This window comes from Ranitomeya variabilis, chromosome 3, assembly GCF_051348905.1.
Source record: "Ranitomeya variabilis isolate aRanVar5 chromosome 3, aRanVar5.hap1, whole genome shotgun sequence".
Lineage (NCBI taxonomy): Eukaryota > Metazoa > Chordata > Amphibia > Anura > Dendrobatidae > Ranitomeya > Ranitomeya variabilis.
This window is the reverse complement of record NC_135234.1, coordinates 776799013-776811040: the sequence shown is the minus strand read 5'-3', so window position 1 is coordinate 776811040 and position 12028 is coordinate 776799013. Positions and strand designations below refer to the sequence as shown.

Below are 12028 nucleotides of genomic sequence, written 5' to 3'. Positions count from 1 at the left end.
AGATTCAAGAACAGGAGACATTCAGGAGTGGGAGAGATCCAAGAACAGGAGACATTCAGAAGTAGGAGAGATCCAAGAACAGGAGACATTCGGGTGTAGGAGAGATCCAAGAACAGTAGACATTCAGGAGTAGGAGAGATCCAAGAACAGGAGACATTCAGGAGTAGGAGAGATCCAAGAACAGTATACATTCAGGAGTAGGAGAGATCCAAGAACAGGAGACATTCGGGTGTAGGAGAGATCCAAGAACAGGAGGCATTCAGGTGTAGGAGAGATCCAAGAATAGGAAAAATTCAGGTGTAGGAGAGATCTAAGAACAGAAGACATTCAGGAATAGGAGAGATCCAAGAACAGGAGACATTCAGGAGTAGGAGAGCTCCAAGAACAGGAGACATTCAGGAGTAGGAGAGATCCAAGAACAGGAGACATTCAGGAGTAGGAGAGCTCCAAGAGCAGGAGACATTCAGGAGTAAGAGAGCTCCAAGAACAGGAGACATTCAAGAGTAGGAGAGATCCAAAAACAGGAGACATTCAGGAGTAGGAGAGATCCAAGAACAGGAGACATTCAGGAGTAGGAGAGCTCCAAGAGCAGGAGACATTCAGGAGTAAGAGAGCTCCAAGAGCAGGAGACATTCAGGAGTAGGAGAGCTCCAAGAACAGGAGACATTCAGGTGTAGGAAAGCTCCAAGAACAGGAGACATTCAGGAGTAGGAGAGATCCAAGAACAGGAGACATTCAGGAGTAGGAGAGCTCCAAGAACAGGAGACATTCAGGAGTAGGAGAGATCCAAGAACAGGAGACATTCAGGTGTAGGAGAGATCCAAGAACAGGAGACATTCAGGAGTAGGAGAGATACAAGAACAGGAGGCATTCAGGAGTAGGAGAGATCCAAGAACAGTAGACATTCAGGAGTAGGAGAGATCCAAGAACAGGAGACATTCAGGAGTAGGAGAGATCCAAGAACAGGAGACATTTGAGTGTAGGAGAGATCCAAGAACAGGAGAAATTCAGACGTAGGAGAGATCCAAGAACAGGAGACATTCAGGTGTAGGAGAGATCCAAGAACAGGAGACATTCAGGAGTAGGAGAGATCCAAGAACAGGAGACATTCAGGTGTTGGAGAGATCCAAGAACAGGAGATATTCAGGAGTAGGAGAGATCCAAGAACAGGAGACATTCAGGACTAGGAGAGATCCAAGAACAGTATACATTCAGGAGTAGGAGAGATCCAAGAATAGGAGACATTCAGAAGTAGGAGAGATCCAAGAACAGGAGACATTCCGGATTAGGAGAGATCCACGAACAGTATACATTCAGGAGTAGGAGAGATCCAAGAACAGGAGACATTCAGGAGTAGGAGAGATACAAGAACAGTATACATTCAGGAGTAGGAGAGATCCAAGAATAGGAGACATTCAGGAATTCAGGAGTAGGAGAGATCCAAGAACAGGAGACATTCAGGAGTAGGAGAGATGCAAGAATAGGAGACATTCAGGAGTAGGAGAGATCCAAGAACAGGAGACATTTAGGAGTAGGAGAGATCCAAGAACAGTATACATTCAGGAGTAGGAGAGATCCAAGAACAGGAGAAATTCCGATGTAGGCGAGATCCAAGAACAGGAGACATTCCGGAATAGGAGAGATTCAAGAACAGGAGACATTCAGGAGTAGGAGAGATCCAAGAACAGGAGACATTCAGAAGTAGGAGAGATCCAAGAACAGGAGACATTCGGGTGTAGGAGAGATCCAAGAACAGTAGACATTCAGGAGTAGGAGAGATCCAAGAACAGGAGACATTCAGGAGTAGGAGAGATCCAAGAACAGTATACATTCAGGAGTAGGAGAGATCCAAGAACAGGAGACATTCAGGAGTAGGAGAGATCCAAGAACAGGAGACATTCAGGAGTAGGAGAGATCCAAGAACAGTATACATTCAGGAGTAGGAGAGATCCAAGAACAGGAGACATTCAGGAGTAGGAGAGATCCAAGAACAGGAGACATTCAAAACAGAAACAGGAGCAGAAGACATTGAAAGAGCAGAAAACATTTCAGAACCTTGAAAAATCGTGTAGCCTGAATACGTCAGGAGCAGAAGTAATCACAATAGAGACTTTCAGGAGCGAGAGACATCAAACATTATTTATTTAAAAAATATATATATGTGAAACTTTGATGCTGAACATTTACTTGGAGATGATGTTTTAGTTTTTGAAAAAAAACATTCTTAAAAATGCAGCAAAAATTCAAAATGACAATGACGGGTGAATGTGCCCACGTTGCAGGCCATCTTCTCAATGTGACCACTGATGACCATCACTTTTGATCTCTCATTTTCCTCCTAATGATTGAAGAATCAATATCGAAGCTTCAGCCAATAAGAAACCTTGTAACTGTAATGATTGCAATACTCATAGTGACCAGCAGGGGCACAATTGCTCTTTCAATGAACCGTACTGTGGGCGGACCTGGAGGCAAAGTAAGAAAGACAGAATTAAGAAATGTCAAAGTATCATTCTTGGACGGATTGTCGCTCGAGAGACAGTCTATGTCATGGGTAAATTGAGATTTTACACCTGTTTAACACCTTAATGAACATATTTTTGTTCACATCTTTCTCTATTTCTTATTGGAAGATACCAAACTTGTAGAGTATTTTTTACATTTTATTAATTGAAAAAAAAAGTTTGTAACAAAAATAAATTGGATTTGTGACATTTTTTTTTAAACCTGTAACTTTCTTATTTTTCTGTCGATAGAGCAGTATTTTACTATTTCAGGGTTGCATGACCGAGACATCCAGGGGGCGAAGATTATGTCTGGAGGGGCAGAAACGTGACCTATAAACTGATTGTGGTTGGACCAAAACTTGTCACCACCTTCCTACGAGTTCAATCATCAAGATATGGAGCGATTCAGATCTGGCTCCATACAGTCCCCTTCAGAAGAAGAGGAGGAAGGTGATTTACACGACCCAAAATCCCAGAAAACAACTTAATGAGATACAGAGGCCTCTTACCGGAGTTATAGACACACTGCGACCGCTTACTGGCTGCAAACACAAAAGAAAGAAAAGTAATGAAAAACATAATATAGATATAATATTACAGCAGCTGGAGATGTAATAGAGAACATCACATCAGCTGCACTGCGGGCGCTGACTGCTATACAGCCGACACCTGCCACTGCCCTGACTGCTATACAGCCGACACCTGCCACTGCCCTGACTGCTATACAGCCGACACCTGCCACTGCCCTGACTGCTATACAGCCGACACCTGCCACTGCCCTGACTGCTATACAGCCGACACCTGCCACTGCCCTGACTGCTATACAGCCGACACCTGCCACTGCCCTGACTGCTATACAGCCGACACCTGCCACTGCCCTGACTGCTATACAGCCGACACCTGCCACTGCCCTGACTGCTATACAGCCGACACCTGCCACTGCCCTGACTGCTATACAGCCGACACCTGCCACTGCCCTGACTGCTATACAGCCGACACCTGCCACTGCCCTGACTGCTATACAGCCGACACCTGCCACTGCCCTGACTGCTATACAGCCGACACCTGCCACTGCCCTGACTGCTATACAGCCGACACCTGCCACTGCCCTGACTGCTATACAGCCGACACCTGCCACTGCCCTGACTGCTATACAGCCGACACCTGCCACTGCCCTGACTGCTATACAGCCGACACCTGCCACTGCCCTGACTGCTATACAGCCGACACCTGCCACTGCCCTGACTGCTATACAGCCGACACCTGCCACTGCCCTGACTGCTATACAGCCGACACCAGCCACTGCCCTGACTGCTATACAGCCGACACCTGCCACTGCCCTGACTGCTATACAGCCGACACCTGCCACTGCCCTGACTGCTATACAGCCGACACCTGCCACTGCCCTGACTGCTATACAGCCGACACCTGCCACTGCCCTGACTGCTATACAGCCGACACCTGCCACTGCCCTGACTGCTATACAGCCGACACCTGCCACTGCCCTGACTGCTATACAGCCGACACCTGCCACTGCCCTGACTGCTATACAGCCGACACCTGCCACTGCCCTGACTGCTATACAGCCGACACCTGCCACTGCCCTGACTGCTATACAGCCGACACCTGCCACTGCCCTGACTGCTATACAGCCGACACCTGCCACTGCCCTGACTGCTATACAGCCGACACCTACCACTGCCCTGACTGCTATACAGCCGACACCTGCCACTGCCCTGACTGCTAACCCCCCAGACACCACCATCAGAACGGCCGGATGCATCTAGGCGGTTACACAGATAAGACGACCCTCTATTACCCATCAGCCTCTCTGTAACTGGATCTCAGGATACCAATGGCTCACCGAGAAATTAGCAATAGCAAAAAAAGGTGCACAACTGTCAAACAAATATACTCATAGAATGGGAGTGCTGTACCTAGTCTGTAAAATAATCATAATGAAGGGAAGAAGAAAAGACAAGACTAATGATGGTAAGCACATCCACAAGTAGAAATCAATAACCTGTATTTAACCCTGAACAATCAATTTAAAAACATTTCATATACAACACACAACCCAATAAACGTCACCCCCATATGTGCAAAATAGGACTGAAGGTCCCTATAAAAGGTCCAAATCTACATATGAAGCCTCACATTTAGGAAACCAAACCACAGCATATACAATATGCACCACAATAATCAGAAATAATATACAGTCAAAAAACCTTAAATTGGCTGAATGAAGTGTGCAGAAATATATATGAGCCATCACGGAACTGGGATTGAGAAGACATAGACTGTATCATAGGCAATACATGTCCCCAAGGGGTCTACAGAGAGTATATATATATATGTAATGAGAAGCCTGGAGTCCGACCAAACCTCCAAAACCTTCAGAGAAAAGGAGGAACCTCCCAGGATGCAGCCGAATACCGAGAATGAGGTCTTGCTGAGGAAAGGATCATGGCGGCTGTAAACAGCAAGGTGTAGTCACCAAATCCCGGCTCAGAAATGGGGCCATGGATGGAACAGCAGAAAGGTCCATTTTGTTTAACCCGTTAGTGACGGAGCCAAATTTTTAAAATCTGAGCAGTGTCACTTTATGTGGTAATAACTCTGGAACGCTTCATGAATTCCCAGTGAATTTGATATTGTTTTTTCATGACACATTATACTTTATGATAATCGTAAATTTGGGTCAATATGTTTTGTGTTTATTTATAAAAAATATCAGAAATTTGACAAAAATGTTAAAAAATTAGCAATTTTCAAACTTTGAATGATTATCCCTTTAATTCAGATGGTCCTACCACAGCCAACCATTAATAAATAACATGTCCCTCATGTCGGCTTTACAGCAGAACCATTTGTAAAATGTTCTTTTATTTTGTTAGCATTTTAGGAGGATTAAAAATGTAGCAGCAATATTTCATTTTTTTCAAGGATATTTACAAAATTTATTTTCTTAGGGACTTATCCATGTTTGAAGTGCCTTTAGGGGTCCCATATATTGAGAAACCCCCAAAAGTGAGACCATTTTAAAAACAGCACCCCTGGACATATTGAAAACTGCTGTCAGGTAGTTTATTAACCCTTCAGGTGCTTTTCAGGAATTAATGCAAAGTGGTATGACAGAAATGAAAATGTGTATTTTTACCACCTAAATGCCGCTAACTTCTGAACAGGTTACAACAGCCGCCAAACTGTAAGGCCGCTATTTGGCTGTGAATTGCCGGCAAACATCAGGACCACAAAATGATGATCTGAGGGCACCAATTAGGATAAAGAGGAAGCCCCCACACTCTGTTAACCATTTATAATGATGTAGTCACTATTGACAGCAGCATCTAAGGGGTTAAACAGACATGGACGGTGACAGCACTGATCGTGGCTGATGCAGCAAGTTGTCAGCTATAGTGGACAGCCGACAGCTGCCGGATTGTCACCTGTATGGGGAGGATATTCTCTTATATCTCAGGTCAGTTAAAAGGCATATTGGCGGCCATTAAGGGGATTGGCCGATACTTAGAGCTGATGCCCAGACTGCTGCAGTTACTACGGAGAGGCCAGGACTTACAACTTGCGGGACATCCTAACTAGCAGCCATTTTTTGAGCCCTACTATTACACTTAATAGGGGCATCACTCTCAGGGGCTCCTTCCCATGTGGGGATTGTAACGTTTGCCCTTTTATGTCTCCGATACGGGACACATTTCTGAATCCTACTAATCTTCAGAGCCATCCGCTCAAAGCCTATATTAATTGCAAGTATTATATGCCCATGTAATAAGGTATATGTGGGGCAGACATCTCAAGAGCTCAGGCGGAGGGCTCAAAACCATATATCTACGATGCATCTGGCGGCAACCGATAGGTAAGGACACTGACGCCTATCGCTGCCCATTATCTGGTGGTGACACATAAGAGTTCCCCTAGAACCTGACAATTGTTGGGTTACAAAAGGTGGCAGCCGGCACAAATTATTGCTACAAATAGGATCCCGGAGGATTTATGCATTCAATTCTGTGGCACCAATGGGACTCAACGAGGAACTTCTCTTTACTGTTTTTTTTGGGGTTAAATAACCTTTTTTTTCTCTTCTTTTTTTGTGTAGGATGAATTGGTTGTATTATACCAGTTGTCTATGGAGTTTGGAGCCGGATCGTGGATTTCTCCAGTTATCCATCCTTTTATGGATTGGAAGTTTCAGGACACGGGATTGGACTTTTGTATTGATCACGTGGTTTAGACGGATAAAGAAGCGATGGATGAAATATGCAGATTTTTATGACAACCGGCAACACCAGGACATGGACTTGATCTGCTGACTAAAATGGGACACTAGTGTCCTGTATCTGACTCTATACTTCCCCCCCCCCCCGCCTTCGATGTTTGATATTTATTAAAAGACATCTATTCCGGATTCCATTTTGGCGAATGGCAACGTTTGGCTATGCTTTCATAATGTGGTAGACAATATTAAGCTAAAAAAATTATATGTTTTTTATTTATTTATTTTTTTTAAAGTTGTGGGTTTTTTTTCTACAGTACTCATGCCCATTGATAGCATGGATTAGTAGTCTCCACACGTTAGTAGCTTTGTGTCTCACTTTATAATGTGTTTGATTAGATGTTGGAATGGCACTGTAGTAGATAATGTAATTTTATTCATTCTTTACATGCACATTTGTTCCATATTTGTCCTAATCTGTGTCTTTTTTGTGTGAGTTGTATAAAGAGCAGTTGATCTTTGAATACGTGCCCCTTTGCAGCTACTATGGTTGTGCAGGCGAAGAGCGTATATATTGGCCGATCTGACCGGCTTATTTCCCCTGCATTCACTGCCCCTGTGAGAGCGATACACGCAGGGTTCTCACTTCACCGCCCCCCTTTCTATCTGGACTCTTTCTCCTGTTCCATCCATGGCCCCATTTCTGAGCCGGGATTTGGTGACTATATCTGGTTGTTTAGAGCCACCATGATCCTTTCCTCAGCAAACACCTCATTCTAGGTATTCGGCTGCATCCTGGGAGGTTCCTCCTTTTCTCTGAAGGTTTTGGAGGTTAGGTCGGACTCCAGGCCTCTCATTACATATATATATATATACTCTCTGTAGACCCTTGTGGGACATGTATTGCCTATGATACAGTCTATGTCTTCTCAATCCCAGTTCCGTGATGGCTCATATATATTTCTGCACACTTCATTCAGCCGATTTAAGGTTTTTTTGACTGTATATTATTTGTGATTATTGTGGTGCATATTGTATATGCTGTGGTTTGGTTTCCTAAATTTGTGGCTTCATAAGTATATTTGGACCTTTTATAGGGACCTTCAGTCCGATTTTGCACATATGGGGGTGAGGTTTATTGGGTTGTGTTTTGTATTTTAAATGTTTTTAAATTGATTGTTCAGGGTTAAATACAGGTTATTCATTTCTACTTATGGATGTGCTTACCATCATTAGTCTAGTCTTTTCTTCTTCCCTTCATACTGAGAAACTAGGGTTAATTCACGTGTCTGTAATCATTGTAAGTATAATAGGCCTTGTTATATTACCTCCATATTGTAAACTGAGAAAACCATGAAAATAACATTACTACAGTATATCTTAATAATAACAATGCATGCAGGGAGCTCCCCCTAGTGGTGGCTGCAGACAGGATCTTATCATGTATCTCTGTATACAGGGAGCTCCCCCTAGTGGTGACTGCAGACAGAATCTTATCATATATCTCTGTATACAGGGAGCTCCCCCTAGTGGTGGCTGCAGACAGGATCTTATCATGTATCTCTGTATACAGGGAGCTCCCCCTAGTGGTGGCTGCAGACAGGATCTTATCATGTATCTCTGTATACAGGGAGCTCCCCCTAGTGGTGACTGCAGACAGGATCTTATCATGTATCTCTGTGTACAGGGAGCTCCCCCTAGTGGTGACTGCAGACAGGATCTTATCATGTATCTCTGTATACAGGGAGCTCCCCCTAGTGGTGACTGCAGACAGGATCTTATCATGTATCTCTGTATACAGGGAGCTCCCCCTAGTGGTGACTGCAGACAGATATTATCATGTATCTCTGTATACAGGGAGCTCCCCCTAGTGGTGACTGCAGACAGGATCTTATCATGTATCTCTGTATACAGGGAGCTCCCCCTAGTGGTGACTGCAGACAGGATCTTATCATGTATCTCTGTATACAGGGAGCTCCCCCTAGTGGTGGCTACAGACAGGATCTTATCATGTATCTCTGTATACAGGGAGCTCCCCCTAGTGGTGGCTGCAGACAGGATCTTATCACGTATCTCTGTATACAGGGAGCTCCCCCTAGTGGTGACTGCAGACAGGATCTTATTATGTATCTCTGTATACAGGGAGCTCCCCCTAGTGGTGGCTGCAAACAGTATCTTATCATGTATCTCTGTATACAGGGAGCTCCCCCTAGTGGTGGCTGCAGACAGGATCTTATCATGTATCTCTGTATACAGGGAGCTCCCCCTAGTGGTGACTGCAGACAGATATTATCATGTATCTCTGTATACAGGGAGCTCCCCCTAGTGGTGGCTGCAGACAGGATCTTATCATGTATCTCTGTATACAGGGAGCTCCCCCTAGTGGTGGCTGCAAACAGCATCTTATCATGTATCTCTGTATACAGGGAGCTCCCCCTAGTGGTGGCTGCAGGCAGAATCTTATCATGTATCTCTGTATACAGGGAGCTCCCCCTAGTGGTGACTGCAGACAGAATCTTATCATGTATCTCTGTATACAGAGAGCTCCCCCTAGTGGTGGCTGCAGACGGGATCTTATCATGTATCTGTATACAGGGAGCTCCCCCTAATGGTGGCTGCAGACAGGATCTTATCATGTATCTGTGTATACAGGGAGCTCCCCCTAGTGGTGGCTGCAGACAGGATCTTATCATGTATCTCTGTATACAGGGAGCTCCCCCTAGTGGTGACTGCAGACAGGATCTTATCATGTATCTCTGTATACAGGGAGCTCCCCCTAGTGGTGGCTGCAGACAGGATCTTATCATGTATCTGTGTATACAGGGAGCTCCCCCTAGTGGTGGCTGCAGACAGGATTTTATCATGTATCTCTGCATACAGGGAGCTCCCCCTAGTGGTGGCTGCAGACAGGATCTTATCATGTATCTCTGTATACAGGGAGCTCCCCCTAGTGGTGACTGCAGACAGGATCTTATCATGTATCTCTGTATACAGGGAGCTCCCCCTAGTGGTGACTGCAGACAGGATCTTATCATGTATCTCTGTATACAGGGAGCTCCCCCTAGTGGTGGCTGCAGACAGGATCTTATCATGTATCTGTGTATACAGGGAGCTCCCCCTAGTGGTGGCTGCAGACAGGATCTTATCATGTATCTCTGTATACAGGGAGCTCCCCCTAGTGGTGGCTGCAGACAGGATCTTATCATGTATCTCTGTATACAGGGAGCTCCCCCTAGTGGTGGCTGCAGACAGGATTTTATCATGTATCTCTGTATACAGGGAGCTCCCCCCTAGTGGTGACTGCAGACAGGATCTTATCATGTATCTCTGTATACAGGGAGCTCCCCCCTAGTGGTGACTGCAGACAGGATCTTATCATGTATCTCTGTATACAGGGAGCACCCCCTAGTGGTGGCTGCAGACAGGATCTTATCATGTACCTCTGTATACAGGGAGCTCCCCCTAGTGGTGACTGCAGACAGGATCTTACCATGTATCTCTGTATACAGGGAGCTCCCCCTAGTGGTGGCAGCAGACAGGATCTTATCATGTATCTCTGTATACAGGGAGCTCCCCCTAGTGGTGGCTGCAGACAGGATCTTATCATGTATCTCTGTACACAGGGAGCTCCCCCTATTGGTGGCTGCAGACAGGATCTTATCATGTATCTCTGTATGCAGGGAGCTCCCCCTAGTGGTGGCTGCAGACAGGATCTTATCATGTATCTCTGTATACAGGGAGCTCCCCCTAGTGGTGGCTGCAGACAGGATCTTATCATGTATCTCTGTATACAGGGAGCTCCCCCTAGTGGTGGCTGCAGACAGGATCTTATCATGTATCTCTGTATACAGGGAGCTCCCCCTAGTGGTGACTGCAGACAGGATCTTATCATGTATCTCTGTGTACAGGGAGCTCCCCCTAGTGGTGACTGCAGACAGGATCTTATCATGTATCTCTGTATACAGGGAGCTCCCCCTAGTGGTGACTGCAGACAGGATCTTATCATGTATCTCTGTATACAGGGAGCTCCCCCTAGTGGTGACTGCAGACAGATATTATCATGTATCTCTGTATACAGGGAGCTCCCCCTAGTGGTGACTGCAGACAGGATCTTATCATGTATCTCTGTATACAGGGAGCTCCCCCTAGTGGTGACTGCAGACAGGATCTTATCATGTATCTCTGTATACAGGGAGCTCCCCCTAGTGGTGGCTACAGACAGGATCTTATCATGTATCTCTGTATACAGGGAGCTCCCCCTAGTGGTGGCTGCAGACAGGATCTTATCACGTATCTCTGTATACAGGGAGCTCCCCCTAGTGGTGACTGCAGACAGGATCTTATTATGTATCTCTGTATACAGGGAGCTCCCCCTAGTGGTGGCTGCAAACAGTATCTTATCATGTATCTCTGTATACAGGGAGCTCCCCCTAGTGGTGGCTGCAGACAGGATCTTATCATGTATCTCTGTATACAGGGAGCTCCCCCTAGTGGTGACTGCAGACAGATATTATCATGTATCTCTGTATACAGGGAGCTCCCCCTAGTGGTGGCTGCAGACAGGATCTTATCATGTATCTCTGTATACAGGGAGCTCCCCCTAGTGGTGGCTGCAAACAGCATCTTATCATGTATCTCTGTATACAGGGAGCTCCCCCTAGTGGTGGCTGCAGGCAGAATCTTATCATGTATCTCTGTATACAGGGAGCTCCCCCTAGTGGTGACTGCAGACAGAATCTTATCATGTATCTCTGTATACAGAGAGCTCCCCCTAGTGGTGGCTGCAGACGGGATCTTATCATGTATCTGTATACAGGGAGCTCCCCCTAATGGTGGCTGCAGACAGGATCTTATCATGTATCTGTGTATACAGGGAGCTCCCCCTAGTGGTGGCTGCAGACAGGATCTTATCATGTATCTCTGTATACAGGGAGCTCCCCCTAGTGGTGACTGCAGACAGGATCTTATCATGTATCTCTGTATACAGGGAGCTCCCCCTAGTGGTGGCTGCAGACAGGATCTTATCATGTATCTGTGTATACAGGGAGCTCCCCCTAGTGGTGGCTGCAGACAGGATTTTATCATGTATCTCTGCATACAGGGAGCTCCCCCTAGTGGTGGCTGCAGACAGGATCTTATCATGTATCTCTGTATACAGGGAGCTCCCCCTAGTGGTGACTGCAGACAGGATCTTATCATGTATCTCTGTATACAGGGAGCTCCCCCTAGTGGTGACTGCAGACAGGATCTTATCATGTATCTCTGTATACAGGGAGCTCCCCCTAGT

At 45.8% G+C, this 12028-nt stretch overlaps 1 protein-coding gene across 3 annotated transcripts in view; it reads right to left on the bottom strand.

Moving 5' to 3' along the window:
* Positions 1 to 1506: 1506 nt before the first annotated feature.
* Positions 1507 to 12028, bottom strand: part of LOC143817470 (ecto-ADP-ribosyltransferase 5-like) — a 29639-nt gene continuing 19117 nt past the window's right edge. For all 3 annotated transcript variants that reach the window (XM_077298905.1, XM_077298906.1, XM_077298904.1), the window contains 2 exons: positions 3017 to 3049; positions 1507 to 2465 (listed from right to left, as the gene is read on the bottom strand). In XM_077298905.1, coding sequence (XP_077155020.1) covers positions 2368 to 2465; positions 3017 to 3049 — 131 coding nt within the window. In that variant the 3' untranslated portion in view covers positions 1507 to 2367. The remainder of the gene's footprint in view (positions 2466 to 3016; positions 3050 to 12028) is intronic.